At 40.2% G+C, this 18,287-nt stretch overlaps 1 protein-coding gene across 3 annotated transcripts in view; it reads left to right on the top strand.

Annotated features, from left to right (window-relative positions):
• PHAF1 (phagophore assembly factor 1) overlaps window positions 1-18,070 on the top strand; it is a 47,440-nt gene extending 29,370 nt beyond the window's left edge. For all 3 annotated transcript variants that reach the window (XM_088135912.1, XM_088135914.1, XM_088135913.1), the window contains exons 7-17: window positions 2,061-2,155; window positions 2,891-2,988; window positions 3,873-3,985; window positions 4,830-4,963; window positions 5,879-5,962; window positions 7,655-7,737; window positions 8,679-8,722; window positions 13,219-13,262; window positions 13,683-13,741; window positions 14,237-14,309; window positions 15,675-18,070. In XM_088135912.1, the coding sequence (XP_087992038.1) occupies window positions 2,061-2,155; window positions 2,891-2,988; window positions 3,873-3,985; window positions 4,830-4,963; window positions 5,879-5,962; window positions 7,655-7,737; window positions 8,679-8,722; window positions 13,219-13,262; window positions 13,683-13,741; window positions 14,237-14,309; window positions 15,675-15,764 (917 nt within the window). In that variant the 3' untranslated portion in view covers window positions 15,765-18,070. The remainder of the gene's footprint in view (window positions 1-2,060; window positions 2,156-2,890; window positions 2,989-3,872; window positions 3,986-4,829; window positions 4,964-5,878; window positions 5,963-7,654; window positions 7,738-8,678; window positions 8,723-13,218; window positions 13,263-13,682; window positions 13,742-14,236; window positions 14,310-15,674) is intronic.
• Window positions 18,071-18,287: the final 217 nt, after the last annotated feature.

The raw sequence follows: 18,287 nt of genomic DNA, 5'->3' as shown, positions 1-18,287 counted from the left end.
TAATGGCCCACCTGTGCCTCACGGTTCTCCTCCCAACCTTCTCTCCCTTTCTCCCTCTCTACTGTAATGGGAGAAACGAAGCAAGCGGACTAGCAGTGCAAGTGATTGATTGCGAGGATTCTGACATCCTATTTGTCAAGGCTGTATGGTATCTCTAATATTGGGGATAGTGGCTTGGTTCATACATCACATTGAGCTGTTGTTTGGCTTAACCATGACTGGTAGAATAAGCCATGGTGGCCTGGATCATATATAATTCTTGGCCATAAACCATGGTCTTGACTGGACTAATGGGCTCTCTATGAGGCTGTCCTTGAAGAGCATTTGAAGCTGCAGTTAAACCAGGATGCAGCAGTTCGAGTAGTTTTGAGTGTTTCCTGATTTGCTCACACACCACCACTATTTCTTCATGGGTTGCACTGGTTGCTAGTTGACTTCTAACCCTATCAAAACTCCCAGGGGCTGGAGTGCTAACAGTAGAAGTGGTTTTTTTGTTTTGGCTTATGGGTGGACGAGATTCTTTAAAGAAACAAATGGTTTACAAACCACAGTGACTGGATCCACACCGCCTGTTAAACCAAAATCAGATCAAAGGCAGGGTGGCTTTATGCCACCTTCTCCAATCTGGTGGAACTCCAGAATTCCCCAGCCAGCATCTGAAAAGTGCTCGGTTCAGAAAGTCCCAAGATGTGAGGAGGACATCAGATTGAAGAAGACTTATCTCACCATGATGCGTATCTCTCAAAACAGTTGAGCAACACGAAGGAGAGAAAGTATTGCAGATATTTGTACCCAGTTTGTAAGTTTCTTGTGCTGTCTAGCAGGATTGTGCAAAACCTTCAAAGAGATCCTTGTTGGAGCAGCCAGGACCAGCATCCACAGCAGCTGTGCAAACCTGAAAAAAATGCAGCTGCTTTAACAATTCAAGAAGTTGCTGTGAAGCACCTCTTTTGAAGGATTGCCTGGAAGGATTTCTCTGGGAAGATGGGATTAGGCCTTTGGTCTGATTTTATTCTTTCTGCGATGTTATAGCACAAGCAGTCAAAGTTATTTTAAACTTTTATTACATGCCTCAAAATACTATAAGTAATTCACATCAGGAGAGCACATGTTGCTTGGAAGAGAATTTGCATGCTCGTTCATATGCTATGGGTGTTTTTTTCTTGTTAGTAACATTTAATCTGCTTTAATTGCTTATAAAGATACTTTTCTTAGTCACCAAGCTGAACGTTCTACTAAAAGGTGAACCATCCAATTTATGCAGTACTAAATTTGTATACTTATTATAGTATATTTGCAATAAAAACTGTAAAAGTGAAAATGCAGAAAAGCTCTAAACATTTGCCATTGTCAATTATCAACAAGATATAAAGTATCAAAAGCTGATCAACAAAAGAAAATTCAACAGGATTTAAAAGCCAGGATGAAGAAAAAATACATCTAAATACTATTTTTCTCCCAAGAATTCAGCATTTGTAGGAGACAGAAAATCAAGAAAAATGTTTGAATTTAGACCAGAAACTCCTATCTGTTTATTCGTTTGATCTCATTTCTTAATTTAGTTGTCCACTGACACCCTGTAGCATGTTTCCCTGTGTCTTTTCATTGTTTTCTTCTTCTTCTTTAGCCCCATTATAACATCCAGCCAAACAGGTTAGGTAGGTTGTGTTAGTCCTGTAGAAACTTGCAGATCGTGTTTGACTTGCGCGCCACAGGAAACAGTGCCCCAAGAATCCAGAAATGGGGGCATCTGATTTCTCATCAGATTAAAAATACCTAGTGTGATCCCATGAACAACTTATTTTCTTGCCCTTCCTCTTGGGTTTTTCACTGTGTATATTTAATTTTTCTATACCTTAAAGTTCTTATTGCTTTACCAGATGATCTGGAAATTTTAGATATGCTGTAATGAAGGGCTCAACACTGGGACAGATTGAGAAGGGAAATGTTTAGATTATTAACAGGAGTGTAGTGCATGCAATATTTGGTTGTATCAAATGCAGATTCCATTTTTTAAAAAGAGTTCCTGTTTTTATACACTGCCGTGTGCTTTTCTCCAGTGTACAACTCTGCTGAACAGCTTTTCCATCTAAACTTCAGGGGACTGTCTTTTTCCTTTCAATTGGACTCATGGACTGAAACTCCGAAGTATGAGGTCAGCTATCTTATTAATAAATAGATGCCAAATGAAAGAATTTATTCATTTCTTCCTTGTGCCTTTCCTTTATGATAAAATGTGTGGTTTAGACTACACGGCAGGGGTGTCTCCAGGGAAGAGTCAAACAAGCCAAGATGGAGGCCACAGTTGAAACTACCCATCTTTTCACATGAATGCACGACACATGTAAAAAGAGGTGGGCTTTTGATCATGCCCTTGTGGCCACCATCTTGAACTTTTGGAGCCCTGCCCACAAAGGCCCCTGCTTCAGGAGGCTCGACCCCCAAGCTGTAGGCATCATGTCAAACTATGGCATGTTTATCCATGTTTTGTTGAATAAACCAGAGTTGTCCAGGTTTACATCATACACTAAACCATAAACCTTGATTTTAATGGGAACTTTAAGTTGTGTGGACTTCAACTCCCAGAATCCCCCAGCTAGCCATGCTGGCTGGGGAATTCTGGGAGTTCAAGTCCACACATCTTAAAGTTCCCAAGGTTGACAAACACTGTTTTAGAGACACAGTGGCTGCATTCTCATGGTAACCTAAGCCACAACCAAAGTAAATCACGTTATGGCTCACCGAGATGTATGAAGGAGATCTTGGTTTTGCTAGCGATAGCTTAAAATTTTCTTCCAAGCACTTTGTAGAGATTGTTATGCTGGTTTGGGAGTGTGAAGAAATAAATGTCAGTTGTGTGTTCAAAATAACTGTATTTTAATTTCCACAGCCAAACTTTGCCCATGGCTTAGCCTCTCTGCAAATTCCACACGGTGCAACTGTGAAACGCATGTACATCTATAGTGGGAACAGTCTACAGGATACGAAGTATGTCACTCTGATATTGTGGAAAATATCCCCAGATTGATCGCGAATGTTGCTTTTTCATGAATATAATCATATGAATAGGGATTTAGGAGAAATCCATGTTTTCGTATTCTAATGGCAAACATACTTCAGTCATACTTTCTAAAAGCATGCAGACCAAAATTAGGTATCTTTTGATATTTGCAGTCCTCTCAATTTTGTGGTGCGGTTAATTTTTTTTAACAAAAAGAATGTGTAGTAAAACTGTACACAGTGTGTATACCCAATATAAAAGTGTGCAGTGCTATTTAGAAATGCATGTGGGCTGTTATAAGAGAAATTGTATAGTGAAGGCAGCAGAGTAAAACAGTTGTGAGGTGCAGTAATGAGAGCGATTGAATATTTTGCATTAATCTTCCATTGAGATGTATTCTATCTTCTGTTTTGGGCTTAAGCTGTTTTTCTGGCTGTTCAGTTCAGGAAACTGTTTCAGTTTCCTTGCTGAAAAAGTAAGGTCTCTCACACATTGATTTCTTGGCACGTGAACCTTCCTTAAATTCTGCCCTTTTATCTGAATGCAGTGGCCTGTGGCAATACAGTGAATAGCCAGAATTAGTTGATCAGTTCAAATATCACACCAAACTGTAGAGCATGGCTTCTGGCTTTCATTTGCTGGCAAACTCCAAACCATGGTTTGTCAGTTCAGCCATACTTTAGCAGAGCCTTCCCCTTCGTGTGTATTGGACTGCAGTTCCGATCATCCTCCAGTCAGCTTCTGTGTCTATCAATTCAATTGCCCTTCCATTGTGGTGTCTTATTCTGAGTTAGGAAGTTTGGGGTATAGAGCCTTCAGTATTAATAAAGGAGTGTATTATGATTTATTTACGTTATTTTGCTGTTTTCAGGGCACCTATGATGCCCCTCAGCTGTTTCCTTGGAAACGTGTATGCAGAATACATTGATGTTCTGAGAGATGGAGCTGGACCCTCAGGTTTACGACTACGATTGCTCACCGCAGGTATCATTCTGGGTGGAGATATTTGTCCTCGGCTTTCCTGTTAAAGACGGGAGAGGGAATGCTGCCCAGTTGGTGAGGTTGGTCCTTTCCAGCTTTTCTAGCCCACTCACAGGGTCAGAAGCAAAAAACCCAATACTAGATCAGGCTGTGACCAAAACAATAACGAATGGAAATTATATCTTCCACCTAAGAGATTTGCTTCCAGCCCTTTACGTAGAGTAGGCTGGAGAAGTAGGCGCAAGAGGTTTCAACACGGATTGTTATAGTATAGCTTGCATTTGACACGCAGCAGTCACTGGCATTCCTTTGTGACGGCAGTGTAGTTTTGCTACAATCAATCTACTTATCTGAGCTTTCATGTCCTGGAAAATATATTCTTGCAATGTTTGGCCTTCTTAGGCAGGCAGGTCTGATATCTTTGGTTGTTTTTTCCAGATACATAGGCAGTTTTCCAAACAAAGCGCTGAGTTTACCATTTTTCTTTTCTTTTCTTTTTATTATTATATTAACTAAGAATTTTTCTATAGAATAAAACACAAATCAAAAGAAAGATAGATAAATCATAACTTCATTTCTTCTTTCAGCAAAAAGTCCATATAAGGTTTCCAGCCTTCAAAAAACCTTTTGGTGTTGTTTCATTTTTATTTTTTAAGACTATTGGGGTCAATGCAGTTTGCTTTGTGGCATGAACTTCTTATGAAGTTGCTTCCTTATTTGAAGATTCCTGAAACCTGCCCCAGAATCATCATCATTCTTACTGCTGTCAGATTTCACTTTTGTATTAGCTGTTCAGTGCCTCGGAGCTATAAAGTTATTGTATCTTCCCTTCTCCTTTGTTTCTGAGGTTGCGGCCTGGGCGTGTTAGCCGATGCCAAGATGCGGGTATCCGAGCGCTGCGTGTATTTTGGTGATTCGTGCCAAGACGTTCTGAGCACTTTGGGGTCTCCTCACAAGGTTTTCTACAAATCAGAAGATAAGGTTAGGCAAAATCCATGCAGATTATTTTTATAAGCACCCTGGCCAAATTGCAGTGTGCAAAGGCCTTCACCCTGGTCTTTCTCGTATGAATGTTGGATAAATTATTCTGTTTGGTTTTTGTTTATTTTTCCTGCTTGCATTTGTCAGTGGGAAGTTTTTAATGTCAGTTTAATTTATTGAGTCTTGTGGGTTTTTTTAATTGTAAACCACCACTGTACAGAAAGTGGCATAGAAATATAATAAGTAATACCTTCAGTTGCTTGATGTTTCCTACTAAATACTAAAGCCAGATTTGATCTTTTTCTCCAACCCCGATAATTTTTTTGGTTTAATTTGCCTTGCTTTGTTTGTTTTGCATCTTATATTTTTGATCCCCAAATGGATAGGTTGTCCACATATATGCTATAGTTCTGAGAAACTGTAGGAGAGACAGGAAATCATTTCTGGAATACACAACTTCAGGATTTGCAAGGAGTGTAATAGGGAGGAGGAGGCAATGAGGAGGAGGAGGAGGAGGCAATTGGAAATCAGTGCCTTTCTGGAAAACAAAAACAAAAGCCTTTCACCTCTGCTAATCTGTGTTCAGAGTTTATCCTTATTGGTGCTGTTGTTATTATTACTGTTACTACAGTGAACTTAGTAGCAGCACAGCCCCTCTGAGTTTTCCAGAGTCCTAGAATTGCAAAGGAAATTCATCCCTAGAATTGCACATCGCTTTTGCAAGATGATTTTCCTTGGGCACCTCCCGTTATCCAGGGACAAAAATGAGTGCTGGGGCTGAACCAATTCCTGATTTCTCCCATAGAGGTCATTTCATCCATTCAAAGCTTAGGGGCCCCCTTTTTCAATAAATGCCACCCACTGTTAAGTTTGAAAATGAAGTGTCAGGTGTTTCTTGCTTATTTTTGAAAACAGATGAAAATTCATTCACCCTCGCCTCACAAGCAAGTCCCTTCGAAGTGCAATGATTTTTTCTTCAACTACTTCACGCTTGGAGTGGTGAGTTAAAGATTGGGTTAGTACACTCCACTGAGCCATATTTGTTTAACCATGGAACATAATTGGACAGGGTCACCCAACATGCCGAACCATGTCAGCTCAGGGCTGGCACCATATGAGCCTATCTGGTCAAAGTCCCAGAGCCAGAATCTGGTTCCTGCATCTGCAGTGTCACTAGATGGCACCCAAGGGCCTCAATAAACTCATTAAATAAATAAGAAGAATCACTCCTTCAGTTGGAAAGCAAAAGCTTATCAGATCTTTATAGTTTTAATTTAAGAAGAAAGGAAGAGAGGTGCTACCCGTGACACTATGTGAACTAACATGCTAGCTGCTTGAAAAGTAGCAGATTCCTGGTCCTGCTCATTTTTGAATTAGTTGAATTTTCCAAGCTGTTCCCACATGTGCAGTGTTGCAGTAATTTGAAGGGATTGATTAATTTTGTGCCATTGAGTTGTTGTCGATTCTTAGTGACCACGTAGATAGATTTTCTCCTTGACAATCTCCCCAGCCTGGTCTTCAGGTCTTCCAGGGTTGCATTCATTGCCTCTCCAACTGAGTCTGTCCACCTTGCTGCTGGTTGCCCTCTTCTCTTTCCTCCCATCTTTCCCAGCATCAGAGCCTTCTCAAGAGAGCAGGGCCTTTGCATTATGTGTCCAAGAGAGACAGACAGACAGATGGATGAAATACTGTCAGTTGGAGACCACGTGGATGGACCTTTTTCATGATGATCTGGTCCTTCAGGTGTTCCAACTGTATATCCATCACTGCTGTAACTGAGTCCATACACCTTGCTGCCGGTTGTCCTCTTCTTCTTTTTCCTTCCACGTTTCCCAGCACCAGAGCCTTCTCCAGAGAGATGGATCTTCACATAGTGTGTCCAAAGTAGGATAATTCAGCCTGGTCATTTGTGCCTAGAGTGAGGACTCTGGGCTGAATCTGAAGGGAAGGGAACTAAAATTTGAATGTGTGTTGCAGAGTGTCACTGATAGTCGACAGGGTGAAAAATGGCATTTGGAGTCACCAAATAATCAGAAACAAATCCAAGAGTACACCTGATCACTTGATCCATTAGGGCAGGACTGGGGAATCTGCAAATCACTTCTCCGCACCATTTAGCAACCTTGAAACTCCCAGGATTATGCACCTGCAGTTCATCAGTAAATTGCCAGGTTTTGGTGGTGCAATTTATTTAATAGTAAATTAATAATCCTCAGAGAAGATGATGATGATGATGATAATGATAATGATAATAACAACATCTGACTGACTGTGCGACCAACAGTAATAATATTCATTAAACTTGTTTGCCGCCTGACTCTCAATGACTCTGGGTAGCTCACAGCAATCAAAGAAATTACAATAAAATCAATAAAAGATCAAGATAAAAGATGGCAAGCGCTTAATTAAATTAAATACTCAATTTGGCTTTAAGAAATCCAATCTCTGCACCACTGCCACTCCAAAATGTATTCCATTTGCAGTTGTTAGAGTTACATTAAAAAAAAAAAAAAAGGATTCCCCAACCACAAAAAATGTTGTTCAGTCCTTGAGGAAATGTGGACACTTTTCCAAACCAGGACCTTCACATTCCCTTTAAAAAGTTTCAAAACTTTTCTTTGCGATAACTTGTTTCATCACTTAAATTTAGTATCCATATGTATTTTTTCCCTGTTCTGTTTTCTCACACAGGACATCCTTTTTGATGCAAATACCCATAGAGTGAAGAAATTTGTTTTGCATACCAATTATCCTGGTCATTATAACTTCAACATGTGAGTAAAGAACTCTAATGTGCCCCATCTTCCATTTCAATTTTGAAAAATTATGAACTAGCGGGTAGATGTGCAAAGGCCCAGAAACTTTGTGCTTTGCTGGATTTCCACATTAATTTATTGGTCCTAACTGGTTCAACTTCATTTGATGAAGTTTAATAAGTTTTCCAAAATATTTTCAGATGGTCAAAAGTATTATCTTCTTACTCCATGCTATATGTGAGCGTCAACAGTAGATAGCTTCTGACATTTCAGTAGTTGCTTAACTACAAGAAATGGTGAAGAATGCTGGAAATTGTAGTTCATCAACATCTAAAATATTAGAGGTTGCTATTCCTAAGGCAAACAGAATCCAGTAAACCCTGAATGTTTGCAGTGGTCTGATTCAAAACCTGAAATTCCAAAGCTTTGTTTTTCCATTACAAAAAGTTGTCTGTAATTTGGAAAAGTCATTTCTGACCGGATGGGAGAGAGCAGAACGTTAAATTTAATGCATGTGCCGTCTCCAGTTTTTGATATTATCCTGATCAAACCCTTTCCCCAAGCATCTTAATATTATTGTAAAATGGATGCTGATAATCATAGTGGTTGTTCTAACAAAACTCATGCAAGACTGCAGTATATAGAATGTGCATGACGTTTCAAATTTGAATCATTTTGAATCTGAAGTATATTTCAAGTGTGAGACAATGCATGCACACTTCCAAGCCTGAAACAGCAGTTCTGAGTGTGAAATGGGCTGTTTTGATCATTTTGGAATAAGCTTGAAAATCAAGGTGTTATGAATTCAGAACAGTTCAACTTAGACAGGTTTTGTTTAATTCTAAGTGCCCAGCTCTGCTGCACAGGATTTCATAATTCATTTACAGTCAAGTACTTTTGAAATAAAATTTGTGTTTATGGTTGTCCTTTCTCTTAACTGAGCAATTCCACTCTTACAGTTACCACCGCTGTGAATTCAAGATTCCACTAGTTATTAAACGAGGTAAGAAAGAGGAATGTTTGCCAAAAGGTATGTGTGAATGGAAACATCTAACAGGAATGAATTACGGTTTCCTGTGCATTCTAGGACATTTTCTAATGTGTCCTAAAAATGTTTTAACCAACCAAAGTTGAGAGTAAGCCCAAAGTTAGGGGTTATTGAGCTGATCTTTTTAGGCTCAAGATGGCCAACAAAATGGGTGGATTTACATAAGATTAGGGGAGAAAAACAGAGAAAAGCTAGAACTGTGCAGTGCTCACATCCTAATAGATTCTCTTTGTGTATGAGAATATATATATGGAGCAGCTACTGAACAGTAAAGCTGGAGTATAGTTCAGGGGCAGGAGAGTTTCTCCTCTTAATGATACCAGTGGCATACCTCAACAGGTTGTTGTGGACATACGAGTAGGAATAGAATCCCAATAACCTACTTACTGAGCAAGTTATAAATCTGAACAAGTTGCTGTTTTATTATTAAGAGTATGATTGACACAATTTGGATTCGCAGAAAGAAATTGTGGAAAAATGAATGAATGAATGAATGAATGAATGAATGAATGAATGAATGAATGAATGAATGAATTGATGTTCAAATTCTGTATTTAAAAAATTCAAAAGTCACGGATCATCCAAGGGCCTAGATAGGCAAGGTGATTCAAGAAGCTGGCTAAATACTGGCAAACCTCTTATTTATTAGAGGGCAGTGAAAGGCAGACAACCAGCAAAAATAAGGCTTTAAAATTATTAAGAAAAGAAAACCGGTTACTAAAATAACTTACTGTCATAATTTTAATTTTGAAATTCTTAGTGCTAACTTTAGCCCTTTTTTACATAAAGAAATAAATCTGTTATCCTAACATTTTCTAAGCAACCCAAGTGATTAAATATATTTTAAAAAGGGAAGGTAGAATTTTGTTGTCTTTGACCAAAAGCTCTCTAATGCTACTTCAGATTTTCTTATCTCTGGTTATATGTGTGTTTGTGTGTATGTATGTGTGGGTGTGGGTGGGTGAGAGAGAAAGAGAGAGAAAGACTACCAAGTTTCTTATTTCAGAGCAGATTTCTTGGAAAGTATTAAATATGCCCTGGCCTGAAAGACAAAAGCATTCTAATTAATTCCAGGTTTGATAGAAATCCTTTTACAAAGTCATTAGAGAAGACTTGTCTTCATGTATCAAGAGAAAAAAAAAATCAGTGTTGCCCTGTTCTAGTAGTTTCTGGAAGAATAAGGGAAAAACAGACATTTGGCTACAGTATATACTCTCGTGACCCGTCTTTTAAACTTAAGGAGTTCAGAATTCCTCTTTTCGAGAGTATTTTTATTCTGAAGTATAGCTTGCCCTCTTTTTTCTCTTTCACTCCCCATTTGTTTTGCTGTTGTTTTCCTTCACTTCCTGTTTCTTTATCATCCTAATTCCAACACGTACACACACACACACACACACACCAAGTGATGCTCTGCTTAGTTCAATTCACCTCCCGTCACCATGGATTAATTTTCTTTATGCTCCATATTGAACAGCTGGGCCAAGGTAAATTCTGTCCTGCAGACTTGCACAATTTTAATTTTCTTTTATGTTGTTTAATCACCAGTGGCTCATTTCTCTGTTGTAATCGGTCCTGTTCTTGTGGATCGCTCACACGGCAGGCCCGCCCAAGGCTCCTGCCACCACTTTCTCAGACTCCAACACCCAAGCCCACATGCTGGCAGGCATTGCGTCTTTTCCCCGCCATAAGTGTTGTTTTCTAAAATAAAACTAGACAGCTGTACGAAAGCACAGCCTGCGTTCTTCCTCTGCTTCTAGAGCATGGAGAGCATTCTCACACATGCCATCATTTTGTGACTCCTCTTGCTCTCCATTTTTTTAAGGAATAAATAGACAAATATTTTGAGCCAGTGGGCAAATTTGGACTTTGGAGAGCAAGTTGTGGGTGGTCTCCAAGCATGGCTGCCACAGGATATGGTTACTACACCCATTTACTTCCTGCCAGGAGGATTTGCAGGGGTTTCAAAAGCATCAAGAGCCGTGTGATGAAAGCCCCGCCCCTTTTGCACATACAACATGGTTGTGGCTGCTGTCTTGACTTTCTTGACACTCAGCCCTTATACACTCATGTTTTCTGCCATGGTCTCGACATCCCCACCTCTGCAAATTCTCTCTACCCACCTCAGTTTACCTTTGTCCTTCTTCTGGACAGGTGGGCATAGCTCCAAACAATAAGTCTGTCACCATTTATTTCCTAAGAAGGATTAAGGAATCTTTATAAAACCCAAGTCTGCATCCTCATCAGGTCTCGACTGTGATCACAAAATCTCATGCTACAATAGGGGCCTTGTTGAGCAGTTCTCCTGAGATTTGGGGACTCTCCACAGAAATCTTGCAGAAATGTACAGGTAGTCCTCACCTAATGACTGCTATTGGGGCCGGTGACTCCATCACTAAGTGATGCAGTCATTAAGTGAAATGTCATGTGACTGCACCAGACTTAAAACCTCTCTTCCACTGCTGTCATTAAGCAAATCACCTGAGGTTGTTAAGCACAATGTCATGTGACTGCGACTTGTAACCTTCTGCTGGCTGCCCCACTGACTTTGCTTGTGGGAAGCCAGTAGTGAAGCTTGCAAATGTGTGATTACAGGGACGCTGCGATGGCTGCAAGTTTGAGTACTGGTCATAAACCTAATTTTTCAGCGTCATCGTAACATTGAACGGTCACTGAACAAGGCAGTCAGTAAGTGAGGACTACCTGTAATAAAATCTGGAGAACTTGCACAATTTTAGCCATTTTACTTTTTTTTAATTATACATTTTATTTAATTTGAGGGTTCTGGGATGACATTCTGTTTCAGGACTGTTTTGAAAGTAATGATGCTGGACATTGCTGTGTTGCTTTGCATCATGCCAGCTTTTCCCTTTTATTTTTAATTTAATGTTAAGAAATTGCCTACGCATTGCTTATGCTTCACTTACGTATTACAAATTTCAGCACTGCTCTTCTCAAAACCTATATTTTTGTTAATCACCCTAGAATGACCTGTTTTTTGTTCTCAGGTAGCCTCTGTGCATTCCGCCTCTCCCCTCACCCACTTCCCACTTGGCTTTTTTCATTTTTTCCCCTGTCCAGTTAGAGCAAATTGTTAGTCCTCCTACAAATGCAGAATTAATTTCATATCAGTTTTTAGGGTAGGAAATGTGGTTGAGCAAAACCTACCTGAGTATTAGATACCCTCAAACAGTGAACAAATATTGTGCATTATCAAATGTATTAGGATAACAAATCCATATTACAGCAACCATCCAAAAGAAATTAATTAATTGCGCCTACCAAAACTGGCAGGACAAGCTACTGTATATAAACAGGCAGCAAACCCCACCCATAACTCGCACTGATACTACCTAGTTGGGTCGTGAAACGTCTGCAGGGAAACCACCAAGCTCCGAGAGCACCAAGGACTGCACAGCTGAGCTACGGATATTCTCTTCTGTTACAAATTAATTAACTTACATTAGCAAATGCTATCCTCCTAGCTTTCTCCTAGATTGTTTATTGTTGAGGTGGGGACCTTAATGAGAAGGATGCAGCGCAAAGTCCTGTTGTCTGCTTTCAATTTAATTATTGAAGGAAAAATTGGTGAGCTTATAGCACGTGCTTGAACCTGAAATCCAGGATAACAGCACCCAGCTGCTGGGTTCTGAACTGGGCCACTAACTACCAATTCTATTGTGTTTATGTTATTATTTATTTTATTAAATTAAATTTACACGGCCACCCAGCTCACTGCCATGACTCTGGGTGGCTAACAAGGTTAAAAATCCAAAAAAAACAGTACAAAAACAACCCTTACTCTAGTGCAGTGTTTTTCAACCTTGGCAACTTTAAGATGTGTGGGCTTCAACTCCCAGGATTCCCTAGCCAGCATAAAGTTGCCAAGGTTGAGAAACACTGCTCTAGTGTGTTTAAGTCAGTGTCTTGCCCCTAAATATATAAGAATACCAGAATAGCAACCAAAACATTCCATTCTTTGTAGTATCACCAGTTTGGCTTAACTGGGTCACCTTTTGAGAATAAAACCAAAACCTGCCAGATGTTCCAAAACACACAACACCATGAATAAAAAGTCAGCACATTTGGCCCCGTTTTTGCATCCTGGGTGATTAAAGGGTTATCAAAGACGCTTGTCGTTTGAGATGCGGTTGAATTGCCTCACAGTAAGTGTCTTGCTCAGAAGAATGATTTGCACAGAAAACGATTTGCATTATCACTCTTATGCATCCTAAATCTCTTTCAAGGGTTCGAGAGAAAAATGTGCCATGGCTCAACCAGAACTTCAGGAAACACTCATCTAAAGAAACCCTTATGAACTTCCTTGAAAATACATTCCTTTTATGTTCCAGGCAAAACCCAGCTTTTTGGTCTTAATTAGGCATTCAGTAGGAGGAATGTTCCACTGAAATGTAATCTTATAGAATATTTGTTATTTTTGTCCCCCAAACTAGAAAGCACCGATTCACAGATGGAAACCTGCACAACTTATAGCAAGGTAAATCACAAAGAGGAATTTGTTAGAATAGCCCTGACATTTGCAGGTGTACTGCCTGTTTTTTGTCCAGGTGAATAGGAGGGGTGCTGAAAGACTATTTTGTATGGGCTCTCTCAGAAGAATTTGGGGTTCATGGATTCATACCAGAAAATGACTTAACCTTGAGATATTTGCAGTCTTAAGCTTCCAGTAAAGTCAGACAAAGAGCAGGCCTCATTATGATGCATCCAGAAATGAGGTCCAACAGCAAGGAAGACCTGCTGTTTGGTCACTATGATACCTGTTTGCACCTATTCCAAAACACAACTTGGCACCTGAATTCTGGAAATGAGATGCACGCAGAACCTTTTTGCTTTTTTTTTTTTTTTAAATAATGACATTCACAGAGTGCTTCATTCTCCAATTTCCTTTTGCTTGTAGTGGGATAATATTCAAGACCTTCTTGGACATCCGGTAGAAAAACCTGTTGTTCTTCACAGGTAAAAATAGTGTCCTTTGGGAAGAAATAGATGGGCTTGCTAACAGGTATGAAAAAAAAAAGGCTCCAAAGATGATGCTAAGGATCTGAAAGGGGATAGATTCTAAATTATTTAGTACTGTTGCAGAATTCTGCTCTGCGTTCACTTGCCTCACGCAAAGACTAATTGTGGGTTGGGGGGTGTTATGGAGAGAACCCTAAAGTAAACTTTGTCACTTTGCTGGGAATCCATCTTCACGATTGTTTTGCTTGTTGAATAATGTATATCATGACAGAATTTATTGCTTGCTGAGTAACATATAGCGTGGCAAAGAACTTAAGCATCTTCATTTTTGGTAAGCTCGTGATGTCTGTTCAAGGCCAGCAGAACACATTGTGAAAAAGCACTGCGTGTTGAAAAATCTGATTCAACATTCCTAAAAGGTTGGTTTCTAACTCTAGCTGAGGTTTGCTTTAAATTGAATGGTAAACATATTTGCTTCCTTATTTTCTACAGGTCATCCTCTCCAAACAACACAAACCCGTTTGGGTCAACATTTTGTTTTGGATTACAACGGATGATCTTTGAGGTTAGGAAAACAACGATTGGTTAGGGTTGGGTTGGGTTGGGTTGGGTTGGGTTGGGTTGGGTTGGGTTGGGTTGGGTTGGGTTGAAAGGTGCCTGCTCCTATAACTCTTTTTGAAATGGATGTTTTGAGGTGAGAAAGGCCATGATGCATATTGGATATTTCTCCAAGCTTGTTTGTTTGCTTATTTATTCCATTGAGAGGTTGCCCAACTCCGCAACCCTTAAAAGCATTTAATATGCTATTATTGTATTGAAATATTTTGCTTTCTTATCTCATACCTTTGGACTAAAATTGAACGCAGAAGTCTTATTCCAGTGTTTCTCAACCTTGGCAACTTGAAGATGTGTGAACTTCAACTCCCAGAATTCCCCAGCCAGCTTTGCTGGCTGGGGAATTCTGGGAGTTGAAGTCCACACATCTTCAAGTTGCCAAGGTTGAGAAACACTGTCTTGTTCTCTGATGGTATGCGGGAATGACCTTGGGAGATAGGGGGAAGAGCCACAGCCAGGGTAATTGTCGGATAAGAGGCAGCCGAGCCCACAGCAGGATTGTGATGGGCGTGGCAAATGTCTCAGAAGGGACCCTCCCTGATTTCTTGGCCTGTAAAGGCAACGGGGGAGAAGCATATGCTCAGGCTTGCAAGATTCTGTCAATGTAAACTTACAATAAAGTAGAATTACAGGTAGTCCTCGCTTAATGACCATAATTGGGACTGGAATTTTCATTGCTAAGCAATGGAGCTCCCTGTTGCCATCATTAAGCAAGGATCTTAGGTCCTTAAGTGAGTCCCAGGCAGCTTGCAAGCAGCCCAGCAGGCAGATAGGTGACTGCTGTCAGGCAGAGGGGTGGCAGGTGAGGTGTGGCATGAGTGTGGTGGGGCCAGGGGTGGCTGCTGCGGGGGGCGGAGAGTATGAGCGACTTAATGGAGCAACTTGTAACCTTCATTGCTAGCTTCCCTGTTTCCACTTTGCTTGTGGAAACTGGCAGGGAAGGTTGTCAGTGGCGATCACGTGACCATGGGATATTGCAACTGTCGTAAGTGCGAGCCAGTTGCCAAGCACCCAGAACGCAATCACATGACCGCGGGGATGCTCAGATGGCCAGAACTTTGAGGACCCATTGTAAGTACCACTTGTTCAGCACTGTCGTAACTTTGAACGGTTGCTGAACAAATGGTCATTAAGCAAGGACTGCCTGTAGTTCATCTGGGCATGCTTCCTGTCTAGACTACCTCACATGGTTGACATGATCTTTCCAGAGGACTGGCTGAGACATCCCTTCCCTGGGGGTTCTGGGGTGATGCGTTCCCTTGCTCCAAATCCATTTGGCTGCCATTTTGAAGCTGACGGTCGTCTCTTCCTGCAGGTGATGCAGAATAACCACATAGCGTCTGTCACTCTCTATGGCCCAGCAAGACCCAACAGTCAGACGAAGACCTTAGATCTTCCCCAGTGAGCAATATCCATCAAACACAATGCTATGAAATTAGTTCAGCGTGCCTTCAGTTTCTGCCACATATAATGGGAAAGCACGGTGTGATGGAGAGCGCGAGTGTGTGTGTGTGTGTGTGTGAGAGAGAGAGAGAGAGAGAGAGAGAGATCGCCAGCATATAAGAAAACCTGCCCCTTGCGATCTGTGCATGGCGCAGGCTGGCAATCCTCTGGAACTGTACGTTGCAGGACTTAGAGCCAGTGGTGGAGGCACACCCAGGAAGGCGGCTACGTCATTGATACTCTCTTCTCACTTGCCCTCGGATTATGCAGTGTACATGCAAAAAGACTGGTCCGGCTTTGCCAAGCTGGACGGAGGATGAGTTTCCGAAGAGATTGCTCTGCAAGGACTGCACAACTTAGAAGCACAAGTTTCTCCGCCTTGGGCATCTGGAAGCAGGTTTCTCTTTAAATATATATATGTACCTATATATATATGTATGTATACGTATAATTTTTTTTCTTTCTTTCCCATCTGTGTTTGCGTTAAATGTATTGTGAATAGTGTTCGTTTTATTTTGTTTCTGAAAAAAAAAAAGAATAAGACAAGGATATGGGTGGATCCATACTCATGCAGAGCTCATGTATAGGTGTATATATAAAATAAAGTACACGGGCATTTCTGTAGCTTGGAATATCATACCAGGCTCGACTAGTAGATAGAGACATGTCCATAATTTCAGACATCCGACGTTGGAAACGACACGCAAAGCAACATAAAGACTTGGTTGTGATTTTTTTTTTTTTTTTTGCACTACATACACTTTAATTACTTGATAAGACCTTTTGAACTTTACTAAGGAGCATCTGTGTGCAGGGTGTGAGTGGGGAGTGCAGTGGCTGAATTAAGTGTTTGCCACACATAAACGGTGGGGAAGAATCCTGTCTTTTTCTGCACTAATGTTTACTTGATGCAATGAAGCAACTTTGTTTCCTGCCAGGTCTGGTTAACCAAACCCCAGTTTCTGGGGGGTAGGGGGCGGGGGGGAGGAACAGAACTCAAGTAGATGATTCCTATGAATTATGCTTCTAGGAATGGCTGGGATACCATTTGTTTTGTTTGTATGCAAAACAGATAATAATGCATTCTTGGAAGAATCATCGTGGCTATCTTAACTGTCCACAGCATGATGTGGATCTCCTTAGAATGTCTGGTTTCCTCTTCCTTGTCTTGTCCACAAGGTTAACGGGGAAATTGGGGGTATTTCTACCAGGTTCTTTTTTCCCACGTATATCCTGCTGAGATGAAACAGAAATCATGTAGCCTTAATGCACAGGAAGTTTCCCAAGGACTTTTGGTGGAACGCCAACCCTGGAGGAGAATTTTCTGGGTTGTCTACTCGTAGCACAGCAGAAGGAGGACTGCCTCTTTTTTTAATTTAATGCCAAACTATTAGCCAAAGAGATCCTTAATCTAGTTTCAACATTTCTACATGTATAGATAGGTATACTGATAGAGATCATTATTTGGCAGACCCACTTCCTCCATCTGCAGCAGGGAAGAAAAATTCAGCGGCTTCTAGTTAAAGAGAAGTTACTTATTACTTCAAGAAGAGTTAAGGGACGCATGTGATTCTCTTGCTGCTCTTTGTCTAAAAAATAATAATAAATTGTCTTGCTTTTCTTTCAATAGTAACCCTTTTTACAAAACAGCGGAGAGAATTAAAAAAAACCGCAGAGAGAGAAGTTTATAATTTTATCCCATTTTTAATATTTTGGTGTAGCAACTTGTGATATAAATTATAGATGATTTTTGTGAGTTTTGAAACTGTGTGTAAATACAGATTTTGTAAATACAAAAGCATTTTGTAATTTTAACTCTGTGTACAGCAAAAGTGTGTATAAATTTATCCACAAATGAAGGGATAGAGAATTTTAGAGTGTTAAAGGTTATGAATCCTGGACCGGTAGCAGGATAAATGTAGTGTGGGTTTTCTGTAAGTGTGTGTGTGTGTCCCTCCTTTTTGCCATTTTAGTCCTCTGTATGCTGTTGGACTAATAAATAATTAAATCAAGGAAGCCCCACTGAAAACGTAATAGATAACAGGAAAGAAAAAAAAATTAAGATTAACCTTTATTCTTAAATGTTATTCCAAGTCCTGTTTTTCCTTGGACCGTTGCTTGCTGAGAAATTTTCTTTTTCTTTGTCCCATGAATTTCTGTTGTCCTAACTCTCCTGTAAATTCTTTGAAACACATTAACATCTAGCATGTACCTTGAAAGGAGAAATAAACAAGACTCAGTTGCTGGGTATATGTATTTTGCAATAAATGGGTGAGTCTTTGATTTGTCTTGCCATCTAGTTCCTGCAGATGAGATGATTACTCCCCCTCCCACCTTAGAGTGACCTTGTAAAGTAAATTAGTTTATAAGAGATTTGGGGTGAGTAATCTTTTTGCATAGCACTCAGAGGTAAGTCTCTTTAATGCCAGGAATACTTTAATACATTCTGTGAACTCATGTGCGTGGACTCTGTTTATTAAACTTC

The sequence above is a fragment of the Python bivittatus genome, unplaced genomic scaffold (genome assembly GCF_059951505.1).
Source record: "Python bivittatus isolate LINGU-HERP-01145 unplaced genomic scaffold, Pbiv_v1 ctg000190_np1212, whole genome shotgun sequence".
NCBI classification, from domain to species: domain Eukaryota; kingdom Metazoa; phylum Chordata; class Lepidosauria; order Squamata; family Pythonidae; genus Python; species Python bivittatus.
The sequence above is the reverse complement of the archived record's forward strand: the minus strand, read 5'-3'. Positions and strand labels throughout refer to the sequence as shown.